The sequence below is a fragment of the Diprion similis genome, chromosome 10, assembly GCF_021155765.1.
Source record: "Diprion similis isolate iyDipSimi1 chromosome 10, iyDipSimi1.1, whole genome shotgun sequence".
In the NCBI taxonomy this organism is placed as follows: domain Eukaryota; kingdom Metazoa; phylum Arthropoda; class Insecta; order Hymenoptera; family Diprionidae; genus Diprion; species Diprion similis.
The window spans coordinates 6,560,825-6,582,426 of record NC_060114.1 but is presented as its reverse complement, the minus strand read 5'-3'; the positions used below and the strand labels follow the sequence as shown (position 1 = coordinate 6,582,426).

Here is a 21,602-nt window from a genome sequence, read left to right as displayed (position 1 = left end):
CCATTCCACCCTCTGGAGACCGAAGGGTGAGAATTTACTTGTCAGCAAAATTATTTAAAATCGCTCTTGTTCTTGGAATGGCGGTCGTGTTCCGCCTCACGGTTGACACAATTTTACTCGGTGTTAGTCCGTTCTGGTCACGATCAGAAGGGTTTTACTTCCGTGTAGAGCTTGACGAGCAGCTCGATCACTCCCGAAATACCGGGCTGAATAAAGCCTCGGTTTTTTTGGAAACCCGAATTTCAGCCCTTCGAAGAAAGCAGAAAATTTTCGCGCGGCCAATCGAATTAACCAAGCTTCAATTGTGTGCCCTAAATTACGAAAACGTAACTTTCCCTAAAGTTACGAATTCTTACAGCATCTGGACTTGAATTGAGTTGATATTTTATTGTGTATACAAAGAAGCTTGAAAGAAAAGTCTCGAAAAGCTTTTCAAACGAAACAAAATTTACATTTTTTTGGAAATTTTTTTTTTCACATTAGTGCATTCGTAAGTTTTATTTTTGCATTATGACAACAGATTGACTAAAACTACCCAATAATTCGCTTTCTATGCGTGAAATTCCTTCTCACGAAAATTTACTAATGTATACAAAATTTCGATTCAAACTACAGAAATTTTTGAAACGAGACGAATTTCTCAATTCCTGCCGCTTCTGAACGTAAAGCATAATAATCTCGTTGTTGCATTGTGATGAAACATGTTATCTTATGTTATCCTGATACAAAATTATTCGAGTGTGTGTAGATTTCTTGTCGTAAAAAAAGGAAAGTAAAAAAATACCAAATGCAACTTTTTGATTGTTACGTTTAAAAATTTTTTATAATCGAATCGGAATTGAAGCTTTCGTATAAAGTTCTGCGGATGCTGAGATGAGTGCATAAGATTTAACTTCCGCCTCGTGACAACAGTTGAACTCAAATCACAAAATAATTAATAATCCGAATCGTAGTAGCTACTGGATGGGACGTTTTGATAAAACATTTAGAAACCTTAAAATTGAATCGAGACGAACTACTTTCTCCGAAGCATCTAATTGTAAGAGAAAATCCCTAAAATTTCTTTTTTTTTTTCATCTTAACCGAAAATTTTTGGGTCTCTGATTGATTTTTTATGTTTTATTTTATCACTCTTTTGTTTTTATACTTAGCTTACTATTAAAAAAAAAAAAAAAAACTTGTACGATAATTTTCATTATGTTTCAACGATTCCAAGATGACGGTTCATGTTGAAGACTGACCAAATTAGTCTTCAAAAGAGAACTAGAAAAGAGCCTGCAAATAATCTTGTAAAAATAAATACCCAGATGATTTCACTGAAACCCAATTTCCATAAGATTATTGCCGGCTTCTTTGTCGCGGCCAATACGGAAATTGGCAACCACTAAAAGCCTCGCATTGAAGCTAACGAGACTCGAAACGCGACCAAGAACCACACAAGTCCGTCTCTCATCAACCGATCTCACCAAGAATATCCGTCTGTTGCGGCTTCTACGGTAAATTAATGAACAAGGAGTCTGACAGCAAACAAACCAATAAACAAGCAAACGGAGAAACAAACAAACTGCACAGGGAAAGTGGAAACGGAGTTTCGCGATGCGTTGCTGAAGTTACTTCAGAGACATTTTTGCAAATGATTCCCGAAAGCAAGAAAATCAGAAATGAGCGAAAGAAAGAAAAAAGAAAGTGTATCAAAGTTCCGAAAGAAAACTTTTCCTCGTCAGTATGAATATTAAAATTGTTAAAAGACAATAAACTGAAAAACAAAAACAAAAAAAAAACTTGGGTTTAAGTAAACAAATTTCAAAATTCGTTACGTCATAGTTTAATAAGCCTAATTTTTATTTGTAACAGAAACGACGGAGCACATATTTCAAAAGTATCATAACACTGAAACAAGCATCCGGAATTTTTCAAAAAATCACTACGGTGACTTTTTTATCACTCATTCCACTTGACTGAATTTTTTCGAAAATTTCATCGACTTAGCGATACTATGCACGTTAGGGTGGTCCTCGTTTAAAAGTCGGAAAAATTTTCATTGGGACGCCCCTCAGCTCTGTGATAAATTATTGTTGAAAAATTTGTGCATATTTTTAAGCCTCCACGTCAACTGGAACACATGCCTTCAAGCTCCGAAAATTTTGAATGTAAAATATATGTAGTTTTTATAACCAGTCATATAATTTTTTTAGACTTTGATATAAATTAAGGGACCGATTTGAAATTTGGTAAAATTGTTGCTTATAATGATGTGAACAAACCGTGAAAAGATAAAAATTTTGTCATAATTTTATAATTCATTTATTTTTATATATAAGCGAACAATAATTATAAAATTTTAATATTTTCAGGATTTGTTCTTATCATTATAAGCAATAACTCTTCCAAGCTCCAAATCCGCCCCTTAATTTATGCCAAAGTCATAAAAAACACAATAACTGTTTATAAAAACTACGTGTATTTTATATTCAAGCCTTTCGGAGTTTGGAAGCAAGTGTTCCAGGTTTTTTTTTTATGATTTGGAGCAAATTTGGAGGCGTCCAAATGAAAATTTTTTTGACCCCCAAATGAGAACTACCCTAAATTGTACATCAAACTCTTTTTCGAGTCACTTTTAAGCAGTATTTTTTTAAACAATTGTAATGCACGTCTTTTTTCATTACATTTGTTACTTTTTTGTTCCGTCACGTCTGTTTGTGCTGCGAATTGTTATACAGACGGCTGATATTCGCTCTTAACTGAACGTATAAATTTTCATCACTTACCGCAGGGGTTGCGGAATGGCGACGCGGTATCGGCGGTGCTCCAACGTTTCCGGTCGGCGGTGGTTCCGGTAAAAGCGACGTACGCGTCGGAAAGCCGACGCTGTGTGTCCTGCTCTGCCTGAAAAATAGACGAAAAAATAAATGCAACGTATTTCGCTGGTCGAAGAATTTCGAAGCAGATTAAAAAAATAAAAACCCCAAAAACCAAAAACAAATCACAAAGACCTTAATTATTAGTATTATTATATAATATTTATATATTTCTGTGTGTGCATGTGTATAAAATATCTTGTACTTTCATACTGTTATTTGGTTGGAATCTACTTTAGTTGCTTTCTTCTCTTACCTCTAGTCTTTTTCATTTTGAGCGCATCGACATTTTTCACCCTTAAAATTTAATTCATTCAAGGGATTTCGAAGGTTTCGCGTTTAGGTGAATAATTGACGATGAATGATTCGAGAATTTCGTGTGATAATAAGGCATAAGGTGTTAAAAACTATTCAATCCATTACACCGGTCGACACAATTTTTGGGTCTGACTTATGAATGCCGAATTTTGGTTTCTTCTACATTACTAATAGAGAAAAAAATAATTTTTTCTTTATCAAAGTCTGCTTTTGTAGAAATTAGATCAATTTTTCCAATTTTAAGAAAAATGACTGAATTTTTCATAATTTTGTTTTAAATTACAATCAGAAAAATTTTTGCCGGAAATCGGAGTCCTTTTAATTCAAGAACAATGAATAGTAATAGCATACAAATGTGAAATAATAAAAAATCAAGTTAAAATTAATATTTTTAGTGACTTTCTTTAGTTTGTATCAATTTTTTCGTATTAAACCCCAAATGTAATCTACCATCAGATTCTCGAATGAGAATTGAGATCAATTAGGGTTAATTCTGATGATTTTTCCGTATAATAAAAACAGTTGTTGAGTATTCAAGTAAGAAAAATATAAATATTTTCGAAACTTTTTTAGATATTAATTTTAGATGTAATTTTAAATTAACACAGGCAAAGTGAGGCATCCATTTTTTAACTTGATTCCGTTTTCGCAGGTTAAAGTAGGCTTAATAAGCTTCAAAATGCTTTGAATTTGTTGGTAGAGAAAATTTTTTGCTTCTTACTTTAATAGATTCACCGAAAATAAAACAGAATGAATCAACATTTTGTTTACACCATCGTGACGCCATTTTCTAACTCAGTAGATAGACAAGCAAACACTCACTATTTTGATCAAAGTATTACCACCTACTGCTAGTAAAATCAATTAAAATCTTCAAAACTTACTTATCGATGTAAAACAGACAAAAGTAAACTTTAGAGGTTAAGAACGGATATTCTGGTGTTTTTCGATGCTTATCCACAAAATTTTCGCATTAAAATAGAAATCCAGACAAAAAAGTTTTTTTGTCGACCTGTGTTATGAATTTTCAAAATTAAAATTATTTTGGTAAGAATGTTGTATGTAAACTCCGAATTCCGGTGAAAAGGGGAGGAATTCGATAGAACGTGGAGGACAGAAATCGACCCGACTGCTCAGCTGCCGTCAGACTGGATGTTGCGTGCCCAACAATAAGCCACGAGGAATTTCTCCCAGTTTATGAAAATTAATGCGATTATAGCGCATTGGGAACGAGTTAGCTCGTTCATTATCGCCGAATTATCATCTGCTAGAATTCATTCGTGACGGTATATAGGTATATAGTCTGTGAGGTTTGTTATAATCGACGGCTTGCAACTAATTTTAAGGCGAATTCCCAAGGACGAGAAAAGCGAAATTCCACATTGATCCGGAATTTTCAGGCTGTGTGTTACCGGAATGATATGTGAATTTTAAGTGGAAAATTTTTAATGGAAGTCTGATTAGTAGTTGTCATAATAGTGGTAATAATCACAATAGTTAAATACTAGTAACAGAGATAATAGTTGCAATAGAGACAATAGTGATAATAATGGAATAGTAATGCTAGCGATAATAGTGAATTGGTGATAATAATGATGATGATGATAAAAGTAAAATAGTTGTAATATTAGTAATGATAGTGCCAGTTGAGGGAATATCGGCTGTAGTGGTTACGTTGGTTATAGTGTTTATAGTACTTATAGTAGTCATGGTAGAAAAGTGGTGATACTGGTGATAGTAGTAATAGTGGATATAGTGGTGTTATCTATAATAGTGGTGGTAATAAAAATGATAATTCTACGTGTGACGTATGGAGGAGAAGCGGTTGTGGCTCTTGCCCTGTTCGAGCTTAGTTGCCGACTGAGCGCTGCTCGCCTCGTGCCGTGTGCTCACTCGCCGCAGCGCATGCGCAGTGCGGGCGTTCGCAGCCGGCTGACCTCAGGCGCGAATTTGGCGCCGCAGCGCTCCGCTCGTGAAGGCGTCGAACTAAGATGCCCGACGCTTGGCTCGACCTTTTGGGTGCGTGTACGGTCCTCCGACCATCTCTTCCACAGGAAGATACCGAGACCATGCCACCCGACGCCTGGCTTATCCCTCGGTGTGCATGTATGGCCCCCCCCGACGGTTTCCCTGACAGGGAGCTCCATAAGTAATAACAATCGTTATGACATAATTGCCATAGCAACAGGTCGCTGAACTGTGGGTTGGCGATACTATTTTATTGTTGACCTCAATCTTGAAGTAATACTTTGTGAAATCGATGAAAATAGTGAATGTTGTCCAATGAAGACCCAGCACTTGACAACACACTAGCTTTAATACTCAAGGCGAAAACATCGGAAGCATCCCGTCTACCCTTACCTTCGGCAAAAGAATAAACAGGTACCTTGGTGATTCGAAATTGAATAACCCCAAATTAGGGAAAGAAAACCACGTGGATACTCAATATGACCACCAATCCTAAGAACAACGAAACGTACTTGATTCAAGAATGGAAAATTCTTATCAAGTGCCCAAGTACGGTGAACGCAATAAATAACAAGATAACAACTAACCAATTCATGATAGAACACAAAACCTGATCCAGAAAGCACATTACAATGGGGAATCAATTATATTAAATCTCACTGACAACCCTAGACACTTTAAAATGCAAGATAGAAGTTCAATCCCCTTAGTTATAATGTTAAAATGATGACCATCTGATCATGTTTTCTTACCTTGGCTGACGAGTGGGGCTGGTGTCACCGCCGGGGGGTGCCATTCCGGACATTTTGAACCCTGCAACAAAGAGAGAAGACGTTTTAAAAATGAAGAGATTCGAGTTAAATAATTGTCTAGCAAAAAGCGAGAAAAATGAACCGTAAATAAGTGGGTTCCACGCTCTCTTATCTTTTAGTAAAGCGGTACGAAAACGGAGAAAAGGAAAATTTGACAGGACAAAATGGAGCAAAAAAACGTGTACTATAATTCGCATGAGAATAATTTTGCTGACAAAAGGAAAATTATCCTGCACGAAGGAGTAAAATTTGTAAAAAGGGAACGAAAGTGAAAACGAGAAGTTTAAAGAGAAAAGAAAAAAAGATGGTCTGACGCTAGCAGTTTTTATCTCGGCGGTCGTTTTCACTTCAGGTTATATTACACCCACATCTTTTCCAGTTTTCCGCGGCCAATTTTCATTCCGGTATTTCACATCATTGTGTTTCGAGTGCTTTCTGCGTAATCTGAATATACAATGCCATTATGAACCCCCAGTTTTGCGTGTACTTTTAGCTGTACCACGCAGATTTCCATTTTCGATCTAATTAACACGTGGAAATAGAAAAGTAGAAGGGTAGAATCAAAGAGGGTTGATGATGTTGACGGTGTCTGTTTGGTACTTGAAGAAAGTCTAATTATCTGGTCAAAGCTCTGACAACTCTGAAATCAGAATTCCAAAACTGAGAATTCCGGTTGAGCGAAATGGAGACACTTGAAAAAATATCAGGCTTCAAATACGGACTCAAGAGTGTAAAAACGCAAGAAATGATGAAAAAAAGGGGTCGAGAATGCTCAGTAAAGATAATACGTATAGAACAGTCGAAATGTAGCAAATAGTAAATCGTTGTTGAACCCGTTACGAAAGTTATAATTTTATCTATATGTCGACTCTTTTTTGTAGTTCCTTTTATTTTGCTGTTGATGTTTCTATGTTATGATCTTCCAGAACTCTACGTTGTACTCCTTCCAAGTAATCAGACGATTCTATATTTGATGTATTTGATAATAAATTACTAGTCTCTGCATCATATTACTGTGGGTGTTCATTTCAAAGTTCTCAATTTTCCAAAATTCGCTGAAACGCATTTGATTGAAAAACCTCAATCTTGACTTTTGCAAGGTTTGGTGAATTCAATTTTCTCCATACTCCCTACCTTTTTATTTTAATTTTTACAACTTTGTGTGAAACGATTTAAACCCTCTCTCTCTTGGGGGGAAAACACAATGCTGATGTAGCTTTAACCTCAAAATTGTCGAAAATTTCATGCCGTGAACTATTGTTGAAATACGATTTTGAAAAATTATGCAACTCTTAAATTCGGATTATCGTCCCCTCAATCCTGCTATTCTTCTACATTCCAACCACCAGCAGCTATGCAAATTACCAATCAGCATGAGGCTGCAATTTTCCCAATTTACCTCGAAACTCCTGAAATCTGTCGCACCGAATGAAACTTCGCGCCAAGATGAATAGCGACGAGAGTTTCTCGGACCCGGTATTGATTTGGCGTGTTATGTGGGACGCAAATTGCCGGCGCTTAGAATCCAACCTACCGCAGTATGAGTCGAAAATTGTTAATAACTTTCCGAATCGATATCCCACTGAAAGACTTTACGAGACCAATCAGAGACCAGACTCCCAAGAATGTTCTCCTCTCATCGTTCACAGTTGGAAATTCGAAAATCAGAGAAATCTGTATCGAACTCATGCGATTCTACGACACTGGAACCAGCAACTTTATGCCAGTCGACGCAAGACCTAACCTTCTTTGGCGAATGATTTCTCGATCAATTCTTGGGTCGCAGGGGAATCTCGTCTTTGGCTCTCAAAATGCTGCGCCAGGAACTTGCGATTAGCTAATAAAGCTCAGCCGATCGTTACGAGGATTCCAACCACTAGACTACAGGGTTCGCGACAAGTTTGACTCCATGTTTGTCCCTAAATTTAGCTCTCGGTGGGTTTTCTAACACATCGTAATCGATGGTTGTTGGTTCGATCTGTCTCTCATTCCTCCCGTCCTTTCGAGCTTAGACACGCTTTAACCCTGAGACCCTACACCATCTGTACGAAACAAATAACCTGTAACAGAGGTTACGCGAACCCAGAACTTCAAATCAACGCTGCTAACGAACTTTATCGTAGAAGGGTTTTGTTTTCATCAGAAATCTGCAAGACTGAATATTAATAATAAGAATAATAATAATTTCTTTATTTTCAATCACAATATTTGAAAATTGAGAGTAAGCAAGGTTAGCGCAGTCGCAGATAGAAACACTCGCATTCGCACGAGGGACAAGGGAAACTGCCGAAATCCGTGTCTGATTGTAGCAGGTCCCGAGTCCAAGCCACCGACCAGCAACTCGACGCCTGAACGACGTGACCCGTCTCACATTTTTTGCAAGTTGCCGTTCAGAGCCTTATTGTCAGGCCTGGGTCTTGAACCCGAGTCCTCCCGTTCCGTAGACTCGAGTCCTAACACCTGAGCTACTACGGTCGGTGCATAGAATAGTACATAATAGTATAGAATAGTATATACGAGACAAAACTAACATGAATATTTCACTGTAAGAAATTTGATTGACAAAGTAAGAAAAATGAATTTAGAAGGCCGTAAGAATTATTTGGAGTTAGGCGTACCCATGTGTAGGGTCCTAGAGTTAAATTGAATTTAGTGGATTCTTTTGTTTGCATTTAACTTCACATCACTACGATAAATACGTTTTTGAAAGAACCGGACTAGGCCTGTGAATCGGCTTTATGACATGGTAAGCTCGATGATTGTTTTTCGGAATGACAGATTAATTGGACTACGATGTGTTGGAAAACAACCTAACCTTTGCCGTTCGTCAGATATAGGCGACGAATCGGCTACCCGTCACGGACAACGACCTAGTTTTTTTGGTCTTTTTTGGATACCGGCGCCAAGTTTTTTGTATTCTTCTATTCTATTTTTGTAATTTAACGGAAGTCTTCATGATTTTCTCTTTATATTTCTTCGCTAAACTTTTTTGGTTAACATTGTTAATAAATTCTTAGTTTTCTGAGGAGGACCCATCTCAGGGCCGAAACGTCAAAACATTTGACTCATTTCTATCGACCTTCGACACCGAGAATTCCCACACATTCGTGACAAGATTCGACTTCGACGGATCACTTCGTTAGAAGTCCTTTTTGCGAGGGATGCATCAGTCATCTCTTATCAATTAGGGATTTGCGCCAGCTGCTAAAGGGAAGTTGGAACTAATCCATGATAATCAAGGATCTGTATAAATCAAACTTTAATTACATAATTTGCAGCTCAATCCCTGTCTACATTCCTTCGAGAAAATTGGAAAACCCGGTTACGAAAATTGGGAGAAGGTTCGATGAATCATTTTCTACGTCGCTGACGAGATGTCGAATGTTCGCAAATCGACGTCTTCCTGTAATGAAGAAAACTGGCTACTGCAGCAGAACTCTGTGAAACGTGCACTGAGATTTCACCTCTGGATAAAATCTTACGGCTAATCCTCTGATGATCTCAACACTGAAAAGTCGTCGGATTCGTACCTAATTAACTTTTCCAGACAGTGAGAGACTCGCACCTCTTCAACCGCTTAATCCGACGTCAGAATATCGGGATAATCGAATCCAGATTGCGAACGACTTCATCATATCACATGCAATTTCCAAGAAACTTGATCCTGGTGAAGTTTTCACTATCTTGACTTCGGGTACTGCGCCAACATTTGTCTATCGTCAAAAGCAGACTTAGTGATTAGCTTTTCTCAAGAATAATGAAGTGTTTTGTCTCGAAGAGGTAATGCTTTTCAGTAACAGAATTTACAATAATGCAATTTTAATATTTTTTCACTCTCAGACCCATAAAAAAGTCATCAAGGTATTTGAAGCTTGGGTAGTTTTCGTACCTAGCTGTAGTGTAATGTTCAGAAAAAATTGAATGACACTATTTTCTTAGAAGAAGTTTAATTAATTACACGCATAGTCAAATCCAAACTGTAGAGTAGTGCTAGCTGTAGAGTGTGGAGTCACGTGAGGCTTGATAACTGGTTTAACGCGATGTAGCAGTCTTACCCTTACCGACCGAGCGAACTCATCGCTTTCTTTCTCTAAGAAATAAACAAACAAACGGAATGGGTTGAAATTTTGACGGTGCACAGCTTTTTTTTTAGCAGAATCGAGGAAGGTTGCTCATACCCCAAATCACTAGTTTTCATCTAGAGGCCTCAATATTGCATGAAAACAGTCTCACGATGTCTCGTTTTACTCCTCATTCTTTTCGCTCTGGTGGAAAGTCCCTAAAATATGCACTCATTTGCCCCTCAAATGCGGGAAATGTGTGAATAGTGACACGTGTCAAGAAACCACACATTTTTTGGCGATTTTCGGAATATGAGTAACCTCCCTGGATTCCGCTACAAAAGAGCTATGCACCATCGAAATTTCAACCCATTCCGTTCGTTTGTTCATTTAATATAGGAAGAAAACAGATGAGTGCGCTCGGTCGGTAAAGGTAGGACTGCTACATCGCGTCAAATATAGAGCATGAGAACCCAAACGGTGTCCTGTTACTGTTTATCAATCTCGTGTTGCTTGTTATTACGCCCGGTCGATAGAAGCGACTTTTATCGCCACGCATTCACTCCATTATCATCATCGCTCCTAACGTTATACGATTATTACGGATGTATACTTACTGCTAGTTGCTAATACTGTTATACGCATCAGTGCAGTTTCAATTTGTCTGTTAAACGCTTATTAGATAGACGCAAGATAAAATTACAAAAAATTTAGCAGTTATCGTGGTCAATTATATCGGGAAAAATACTTTTTCATTCAGAGAAAAGTCAATTCATTGAAAAGAAAAATTTAACGAGCGAAATATTACAGATTATTCAATGAATTTAAATCTCTCTACCTAATAAAAAGTTCTCGATAGCCTGAAGTCAGCGGTTTCAAGATTAAAAAATTAAGACGAGTGAAGTTAGCGTTTTTATCTAAATTAACAGAATGTCTACTTTACCGTGTTTTGTTGAAAATATTATACAAGAAAGACCAGAAATGCCGATAAGAGGAAAAGTTTTTTTTTTTTTTTTTATTTTAAATGGAAAATCGTTTGTTTTTTACAATTATATTAATACACACCCGTAATTCTGCACATCACACAATAAGTTACGTGTATAAAATACTGATCGTCACGTGTTTCACTTTATCTGATATAAACACACACAAATGCACAAACATGTATATATATATACACATATATAAAATACACACATATATATATATACATATATAGATATTTCACATCACAGCTGTGCTCTGATTTCAAAGTTTTCAGGTAACGAATCCATAAAAGCGATACTTTTTGTTCAGCTTCCTTTTTCTCTTACATTTTCTTTCCCTCTCTGGCATTTCTTACCTCGATTTTTCCCCCGTTATTTTTTTTTATTCCTGTTCCTACCATTGTTATTTTCGTTTCTTTTCTCTTGTTTTTCTCTCTTTACCTCGAACAATGTCGTATAACTTCTGTATACGCGTATATATGTATATACATATAAGCATGTATGTAATGAACATTTTGAATAAAAAGAGGAAATAATTGCGTTACATAATGCGATACACGAGACTGCATTGACTCGTCTGAGACGTTATTATGTAAGGATTCTTACAATGAGTAAAACGCAGTCACCTGGAATAATACGCTATTGTAAGGACGGATAAACAAATAAATGAATCAAAAGAAATAATACCAGGATAACGAGACAAACGAGGAAAATACTGCACAAAAAGTGTACATTTGAATAATAAAGCATGACGGTATAATGATAATGATAGTTAAAATTATAATAATTTTACTGAAAACCATCTGGATAATTATAACCTTGTTTGAAAATAATGAGAGTATTTTTCACATATTATCGGTTGTCGTTTAAAGCTCGACAACAAAATTCGTTCGGATTTTGGAATTTGCGTATAAAAGTATTCGCACTTTTGAACCCACCAACATATTTGTATATTATAGCAAGTTTAAAACCTTTTAAAATAGTTCATAAAAATTTATGACAATTGTAGTGCACAAGACTTGTGAAAACTATTGCGTAATAATTGGAACTACTTAAAATTCTGATGTTAATTATATTTTTTTTCAAAATCGGTAAAAAAAAAAACCGGTCTTTTTCTTTTTTTTTTTTTTCAGAAAATGGCCGCAGTTTTGTTAATTTTGCAAATGTCAAAAATCGTATGATTCATTCCAAGGCCATTACCATGCTGAATCAAAAACCGTTCGATTTTTTGATTACAGGTTAACCATCTCCAAGAAATCATCAACACCGTAGACCAACCTTTTTTTCAGACTGATTTTCAACTACGATTTTCGTGTACAAAAAGTGATCAAAGTCAATAAAGAAAATGTCCCTAGTGTAATTCGAGAGTATATTCATTAAGCCTAACAAAGCCTTTCGATATTTTTACAATTAAAACTTATTAAAAAAATTTCTTGAAAAAAAAAAACCCCTTTTTTTTTACTCCTCACTTTGCTATTTTCAATGTAACGTCAGGTGTTCGAATTAATATTTCGATCTGTGCATGAAAAAATGGCACGAAAGGTGATTGAAGAAAAAAAAAAAAAAAAAACTACGCACCACGTAAGTCTTATCTCTGTTTTTTTCTGTTTTTTTTTTCTTTCTTTCCTCAACCCCCAGAGCGAGAGGGAATAACTTGCGGTCTTGAAGTGATGATCGAGTTTCTCGCGTCAATCACATGCCAAGTTGAGAGTCGAAGCGAGTTGCCTTAGCACTCGGGTTTGCGATCGATGACGACAGGCGGTGAACGAAGATCGTAAGGCGGCGCCCCAATTTCTCTCCGGGCGCAATTTAGCATCCGTGATTAAAACAGATCGTAATAATTGAGTGTCTGCAGGGTTGTTTGTTGGCTGCAGGAAACGAAACGAGACCCTTGTCTTCATCACCGCAGACGCATTATTACACGCTTCCTATGCCGTCAAAACACTTTGCATTACCCGAAATTGAGTGAAGTCGGCTGGAAATTTCATGGGGCCTAAAATACTAAGAGAAAATCACGCAGATTGTGTGAAAGATTTCGTGAAGAGATAGAAAAAAAAAATAATAATAATAATAATAATAATAATAATAGCATACCGAATAAAGCTCATATTTTTCTATCACCAATTGTCAAATTGCCGGGTAAAATAATCATTCGATCATTTTTGCTCCATTTTAGTTTTTCTTTCGTTTTTTCCTAATTTTCAAAAAATTATTTCAATTTACATGAAATATCCGTTTGATTGTTTGAAACACTAACCAACCTGTGAAAATCATTGAAATCATGTGCAAAGAAGTTGAATATTTTGAGCAGCATTGCAACTAATTAATTATATTCGTAATTAAATTACTAGAGTGATTAATGATTATATAGAAAAATTGTAGTTACATTGAAATTGATTAATAATTACAACGGAATATTGTAATCATAATCGAAATAATTAGTAAGGAATACAAAAGAAAATTGTAATTGTACTAGTAATAATTATTACATATATAGTAAAAATTGTAATTATACTCGTGATGATTAATAATTACAAAAATAAATTCTAATTATACTCGAAATAATCAATAATTACAAAGTGAAAATTGTAATTCTACTAAAAACAATGAATAATCACATAGTAATTATTATTTCCACGAAATTCGAGTGATTTCGAAGAGGTTTTTTTTTTTTTTTTTAATTAAAACGAATCGTTTAAGGCTGTCTAATTTCCTGCTCAAACCAGAACGTTTCATATAAAATAAAAACATCTAATTCATAGTCATCTGATATTTTTAAGATCGTTTCTTGGAAATAAAATAATTTTTTAAAAAGGTGATCAGCACGATTTTACACTTTCATACGGAAAAAACTGATATACTATAAAAATAAAAGAACTTCGAAATAAGGAGAGGAAAGACACGAAGGTTAGACAAATTCGATTCTTCATTTTTTTTTCTCATTTCGAAGCCACGCGGGCTGAAGAAGTATAAGAAAAAAAAAGGTTCAGAGCCTTGAGTGACGCACTGAATATAGTTTCGGACCTCATTCCTCCAAGACGCGCTGTTTTCTCTTTCAGTTCCCGCTGGTCTCAGCTATTAAATGTCCTGGCCTCACAATCAGAGAGGACTGAGTTTCTTTCGATTCTCTTTTTATTTATTTACGCTGTTCGTCGTCTTTTTTCTGCGCTCTTTCAGGCCGACTTATTCGACTTGGATGTTGATTTATTTGAAATAACACGACCGGATCAACCCGCCAAACTTTCAGCGGTTTCCGCTTCTTTACCGCAGGCGAGGAGACTAGAGAAGCAAAAAAAATGGTAAAAAGGGACGTTTTTCAACCCTAATTTAGCTTAATTTTTTTTCTGCAAAGGAAATTTGCCTGCAAGTTAATTAAACGCAAAAAACGCATTTGCCAAAGTACGCAAGTTTGAAGAATTAAGGCGGCGAGCAATTTCTCGATCAAGATTTAGGTAAAGATCTGAATATTGGGTAAACATTCTTCAGAAAAAATTGCGAAGAAATTCAAAAGCTATGATTGAAATCGATTGAAGTTACGATATTTTCTGAACTCGGTGCCAATTAGTTTGAATGAAAAAAAAAAAGACACGATCATTAATAAACTCTATTATGATAATTTATTGTGAATTTAATTTGATATTATTGTATTCGCGAATAAAATTGGTCGTCGAGAGATTTAGAAAATTGCATCAATTCCAAAATCTATATCAGTACGTATTTGCAAAAATTATAAACATGAACTTCCATCTTTTTCCCACTCATTCGAGAAATTGCATCGAATACCAAATTTATTTCCCAATTTCTTTTCGTTTTATTTAATCATCACTCAATGATCCTTCAAAGTTTTCTTTTTTTTTTTTATGTTCACACAAGTAGAGAGTAAAAAAACTTAAGTACACACATAAGGGTTGTTCTCGAAAATTTTAAGGGATTTTTATGGTGTCTGTGATATAATACATGCAGCCTATTCACTTTGACGTGAGAAAAGCAGGAAGGAAGGGTGAAAAAAAAATATATATATATATAAAACGAGAAAATGACGGTCAAAATCCCTTTTATTCAATCTTTTTTGGCTCGTTGGAAGGTCGGCTCTTTAATATCCGTGCCTTGCGATAAAACGGCCGAAAGCCCGACCGATACGTTAACCCGTGGTATCAATAGAGGAGCGACGTTTTCTGTTGGGTATAAGGGAAAATGAATTCTAGATGTGAGATATTATGGTGGAAGGCCACAATGATGGATGTTCCATTGGCATACCGTATTACGCATAATATAATATAAGCCTCAAAGTCGCGACGGATATCGGAAATAAGTTGTGTGCTGTTCGAATTTTTTGCGCAGTGTCCAAGAATTTTTTTGCACATTTTTATTCATTTTAATTGTATCAAAATTTTTCGCAATTTTATGCGAAGACGTCGAGTAAGATTCACATATTTTCGAAAAACTTATGTCAAGCCGATGTACCGGTTTTGTACTGCAAGAATTTCGTCATCATTGCATTTTTTGAATAATAAAATGCAGCTGAAACAGGAAAAGAGGAAAAAAAGAGGAAAAAAAGAGGAAAAAAAGTGAAAATAATTTTTTATTGTTGGATCATTGAGAAGATTTCAGATCACCAAATTTCTGTACAACATCAGGATTATCTCTACAAAAATATCGTCATCATTGCATTTTTTGAATAGGTAATAAAAACAGCTGAAACACGAGAAGAGAAAAAAGTGAGAACATTTTTTTATTGTTCGAAATTGCGGGTTTATTATCCTGGATCCGGATAATTGAGAAGATTATAGATCACGAAATTTCTATACCGCATCAGAATTATCAGATAAAAAATTTCGGATCTCTATAGTTGTCTAATTTTCTAGAAAAAAAATTAATTTCCGGAGGAATTTTTGACGGCTCTGATTTCGAATAAATTATCTCCGCTGCGTATTTAACATCATTTTGCAATTTCATTTCCTCTGTCTCTTTGTACTGATTTTTCGGTCGCTACCAGTGCTTCGAGATTAATTAGCAAAAGCCTTTGAAAAATTTCACCGAGCACACGGCGCGCGAAGTTAATTATAATTATAAGAATACTTGTGAAGTATTCCGAATTACTGCCTAAGCGGTTTACACGAAACTTTGAGAGGATAATTGGAGCGAAAATGTTAAAATTTTTCGTACATATTCTTACCGTACTGATAATCACGTCACTTCTTCATTTTTTGTCTTTGTTTTGGAAGTCGAGTAATTAGTAAAACGCGAAGAGTTCCTTTTCGCAAAAAGCGGATCGAAGTATGTTCACAATTTGTAGAACGACGAGTATTCAAAGTAATGTCGTACAAAAAACTGAAGACTGACATTGAAAGATTAGTTTTGCGCCTAATTAATTTTTTCACACACAGATTACCAGCTGCAAAGTTTTCGCACAACTTCTACACAAAAACCAAGAACAAGAAAAAATCAATTAGCCAGAGATAATGAGAAACGAATCTCTGTACTTTCATATCGGTGCGCGTCTGAGATATCAAAAATTAATTCTCGTAATTTGGTTAAGAGCTTACAGTGTTTTTAAAATAATTTTTCAACCTTCGTAAAATTGCGTAAAATTTAATTTCTTGTTTTAAAAATAATTTTGTCATACTAAAGTTTTTCAACAACATCAAAATATTGCGAGCTTAAGATTTCAAAAATATTTTAATTACTTCCGAAGATATTTAGAAATTTCTAAAATTTTAGAACACGTGCTTCAAGAAATAAGAATCAAAATAATTCCACGATATTCGGAGATATTGAAAAAAATGCAACATCGCAGTTTTGACTTCCAATTACAAGTATCATTTTATCGAACGAATGGTTTTCAAGGATATTAAAATACTGGGACCACAAGATTTCAACAGTATTTAAAATTCTTCTCAAAATATTTCAGGTTTCGAAATCATTCGACAATATGTATGAATTCCAAGAGATTATAACGGAAAGAATTTCAAAATATTTAAGCCAAATTTTAACAAATCCAGCACGATACCAAAGAAGTCGACAGATTTCAATGTTTTTCCAGAAATTCCCACAATTCCAAAAAAAAAAAAAAAAAAAACTATGCTGATACCGGGATGGCAATAATTATTCATAAAAATTTTGCTAACCACTGCCGAGAGAATTCAAAAGATGGGAAATCTCACCGGGGCGTATAACCACAATTTACGAGGAGAAGGTAACGAATAGATAGACACATACACACACACTAAACAATTGGGCTCGATCTCCAAACAAGCTCGATTCCAGGGAAGATGGATAGCCGCTCGAAGCTACCGAGGCACGTGTGAATATAATTGGAAATTCATTGCGTCGTCGCTTCGAGTGAATCCAGCAGTATGAGGTACAGTAGAGCTTTGCAGCGTGCATAGTGCAGGGTTTAGTTGTCTTCAGTTATCAGAGTGGAAACAGAGAAACGACTTGAGCGAAGCAATTATACCGCCTCGTCTGTTATAATAGACGAGAATTGCTCACCTCCCCGCTGAAAGAGGCTGCCTGCAGCTATTCAACGCTTCGCAAATCTCGAGTGTATCTTTCATACGCGAACCAGTCGCATTCAGACTCTCCCAACGATCTGCTTCTTTGAACGGTGGTCTCACAAGAACGCGAGAGGTTATGATACTGGAAAACCTTGAGGGGGTTGAGAGTTCGAATCGATTCAAGTCACGCCGGAAGGTTGAAATACTTCCATTGTGTGAATTGAAATGACTAGAAGCGAGATCGAACGGATCTAAGTTACTTCGAGAACTTGACAGACTTTCCATACGTCCAAGAACTTACCAACGATTTTAATCAGCTTGAGTCAATCAGCCCATGAATTGAAAATAATTTCGGACAATTCAAAACAAATCCAGGGAGTTCAAACGGCTGAAAGTGAGTTTTAACTAAGTCAAGGTACTTTGTGGACAAGACTTTTAGCAAGTTTAAACACCTGGAAGTACAATTCTACAAACGAGTTGAAGTTACTTCATGAGTAAAGACTTTCAGTGACTTTAAGTACCTTCAAGTAAACGATTCTAATGAATTCAAGTTACTTTATGGACTCAAAAAACTTCCAGCAAGTTGAAATACCTGGAAGTGAATGCTGATGAATTCAAGTCACTTCACAGATTCAAAGAACTCTTACAAGGAACACCAGTTTGATGTCCCTCTGCAAATTCGTTGCAACTCATGTATGTTGTTGAAAATTTGAAACTAAAAGACACGTATTTTTTCATCGGTGGAATAATTTTTTAAAGGGGTGAAAACGATCCCCAAAGGTGGGCACTCAATGGGTTGGTTTCTTGAGGCGCTTGATGTATTTGAATGGAACCAACGCTGGAATGTTTCGGTTGATAAATGGAACATTTCAGCGCTGGTTTCAGTCAAATACATCGGACACATCAAGAAATCGTCTCGTTGGGGTCGTTTTCACCTCTCTAAACGGTTTTTCCGCGGATAAAAAAAAACGTGTTCTTTAGTTTTCACTGTTCTGCAACTTACATGAGTTGCAACGAAATCTGAGCGGGACATTGAACTGATGTTCCTCATTCTGGAAGAAACTTCCAGTAAATTCAAACCACTTTACGTCTCTTCAAATGGTTATCATCATCAAAAAACCTTCACAAAATTTAGATTCCCAGTACAATGAATGTAAATTGAATAAAATGATCTTCGAATCATAAATTCGATTGACTCTTCCTTATTTTACACATTAAGGAGACTTCCAGTGCAATCAAGTGAATAACAGCTGTTAATGAGTTCAAGCGAATTGAACATTCTAAAGACTTTCGTCGAATCAAATTTGCTTGGAATTTGTGATCTTTATGGGACCACGAATGAATTGAAGATAATTCAAGCATCTGAATAACTAATTCCTTTAAGGGGGTCCGCAAGCGAAATTCTAACCATACGATACATATAAGCTAAAGAGCTGTTGATTTTTTTTTTTGTGCATTGTTTTGGATGAGAATTGATATCCAATCTTATTTAGGATTACAATTCCAGACCAAAAAGCGAACCGTTATGGTGTTTGAAATTAAGAGAACGCATAACCATCGGCTAAAAACGTTGGGAATTCTTCTGAGTTACCAAAAGTTGAAGAGTTGTGTTAGTTAGTAGTTTTACTTTAACTCTAATTAGTCAAACTTTCATAGAATCGTATAACTGACATACGGGGTGAAATTCACTCCAAACGTGATATTTTGCTTCGATTGAGCTCCACATAAGATCTATTTAATCCCTTCACTGGAACGGCGAAACTCAATTAGCGTGCCATTGCTGGCAGAGTCAAAATATTAACCAATCTTTATGAAACTGGACGAACAATTATTTTTAGGGTCACTGACTTCAAATTTGATATTAGAATCTCAAAATTCAAAATGGCGGATCGAATGTGGCGGACAAAAACTTCAAATTTGACCAAATTCGGTGAAAAAACTCTACCCAGGAGTTTTCAGGGCCGCTGATTACGAATTTGAAATCAAATTTTGAAAATTCAAGATAGTGGATCTAATATAGGGACAAAGAAGTTCAAATCTGATCGGATCTAGTTGAAACAGTTTTCGTCCCGCAAACTTGAATTTTCCAAGTCTGATTTTAGATTCGTAATCAGCGACCTTGCAAACCCCTGAGTAGTATTTTTCGAACAGATTTAATCAAACTTGAACTTTTCATCCACCATATTGGATCCGTCATCTTGAATTTTGAAAATTTTACCTCAAATTTGAATCCAGCGACCCAAAAAACCCCTGAATTATAAATTTCAAGACGATTGGTCAAGTCGTTTCAAAGATATTGATGAAATATTCAGAGGACGTCTATAGACGTCCACGCCAGAAGTGGCGCGTCTTTTTTGGACGTCTACAGACGTCCTTGCCAGTCAAGGGGTTAACCGGGATCACATATCCCCGCATCATTACATCCCTTGAGTTGATCACGTCAATCCCGCCGATGATACCCCGACTATGACGCCTAACGAGGGGTTACAGCTGAATCGGTTCGCTCGACGGCTTCTTCATACCCATGTTTCAGGCCCCGGAGATGCTGAGGGCGTGAATCCTGCGGTCGAAAAGGACACCCTGAAAACGGCACGTGCCGTATTATTGTCCCGAGGGATAACGCCGTTCACTCTAAGGATTACTTGGCCGTTACACGAGACTCGAAGTTCCAGTCATTAAGGTGCTTATAAAGACGCGTTGCACACCTCGAAAACGCGAAGATGCAAAACTCCTATACCGCTCAAGCGATCAGAGTGAAACTTGGACAATTAATGCCTTATTTTGGCAAAAAGTGAAGCGTCTTTTTACTTTTTCAAAATTTGGAAAAAAATTTTACAGATTGGTTACCACTCACAGAAATTGGCCAAATTTTCACAGTTGCACTGAATGGATCGACCTATCCGGTATGATGCCACTCGGCGGTGATGAAACACACATTTTAAGCCCAGTCCCATGAGATTTCATGGTGAAATGACGAAATGGCAGCTGATCTGGTTTTCGATTGACGGTCAAAATGTTTTCTATTTTTTTTTTTTTTTTATCTCACTTAGAATAACTGCTTAAAATTTAGGCCTCTGGACCAGAATACCCCCTTAAGGAGGAGAAACTTTTTGGACTGAATACGGCATGATGATTTTGAAATTGGATTTACTCACAAAAAAATTCTCTCAAATTAATGAAACTTAAGCAAGATTGTTCTTATCAAAACTAATCGTCTTTAGCGTAGATGTGGAACTTTCTTAACGTCACATGTATGGGAAAATCGAATTTGAAACACATGAAAATTTGAAGAAAATCAGAAAGTGATGAATCAAATTTATTATAAAATATGCAACTAACCTTCAACAGCAGAGAAAGAAAATAAAAGGGATGAAATAAAATGGAATGAAAATATTTCATATAGCGTGGATTATAAATGATGCGTGCGATTTCAGACCCTTTCAGGATTTACCGCCGTATTGCTGTGCTTATATCAAATTTACCTCAAGTTCCTCGGCTTTTTATTTTTTTATACGCTTTTACGTAGCGTTCTTCATTGCTAAATTATAATATTTTTAGTAGAAGAAAAAATTATTTTTGCACGCGGTGAAAAGAGATTTGAAAACTATTTTTCAACAAATACATTTCTGAAAAATTCTACATGAACCCTAAAGATTGTACCTAATATCATATATTCTAAACACTTTTTTTACAGATTAGATCGAGATTTTACTAAAAGTTTCTAGATATTTTCAGAGTTTCAATCAAGGGATTGAAATTCCAAGGTAAATTTTGCACGAAAATTGAGAATCACATTTGTCCAATGAGTTTTTCAAAAAATTAACAACCTTCAGAGAGTTAGACAGTAAATTAAAGTTTTTCGGTTTTCAAAATTTTTAAGAAACATCTGAGAAAATAGTAAGAAATATTTTTTTACCAGGACAATAATACATGCGAAAAATCCTCTTATTCTTTCCAAAAATTGACTGCTTGAAAATTGGACCTTTGTTTTTCCGCTCTGTTTCCAATTTTAACACTTTTTCTCCTCTTAGGATAAATCCTGAAAGCTTTCAATTTCGTAATGGAAAATAAGAGTCGGTATGGAAATATGTAGTAGTAATTC

At 35.8% G+C, this 21,602-nt stretch overlaps 1 protein-coding gene across 3 annotated transcripts in view; it reads right to left on the bottom strand.

Annotated features, from left to right (window-relative positions):
* The window catches only part of LOC124411081 (atrial natriuretic peptide-converting enzyme-like), an 81,584-nt gene that overhangs the window by 17,719 nt on the left and 42,263 nt on the right, over positions 1-21,602 (bottom strand). For all 3 annotated transcript variants that reach the window (XM_046889950.1, XM_046889952.1, XM_046889951.1), the window contains exons 2-3: positions 5,897-5,957; positions 2,769-2,886 (exon numbers count right to left, since the gene is read on the bottom strand). In XM_046889950.1, coding sequence (XP_046745906.1) covers positions 2,769-2,886; positions 5,897-5,949 — 171 coding nt within the window. In that variant the 5' untranslated portion in view covers positions 5,950-5,957. The remainder of the gene's footprint in view (positions 1-2,768; positions 2,887-5,896; positions 5,958-21,602) is intronic.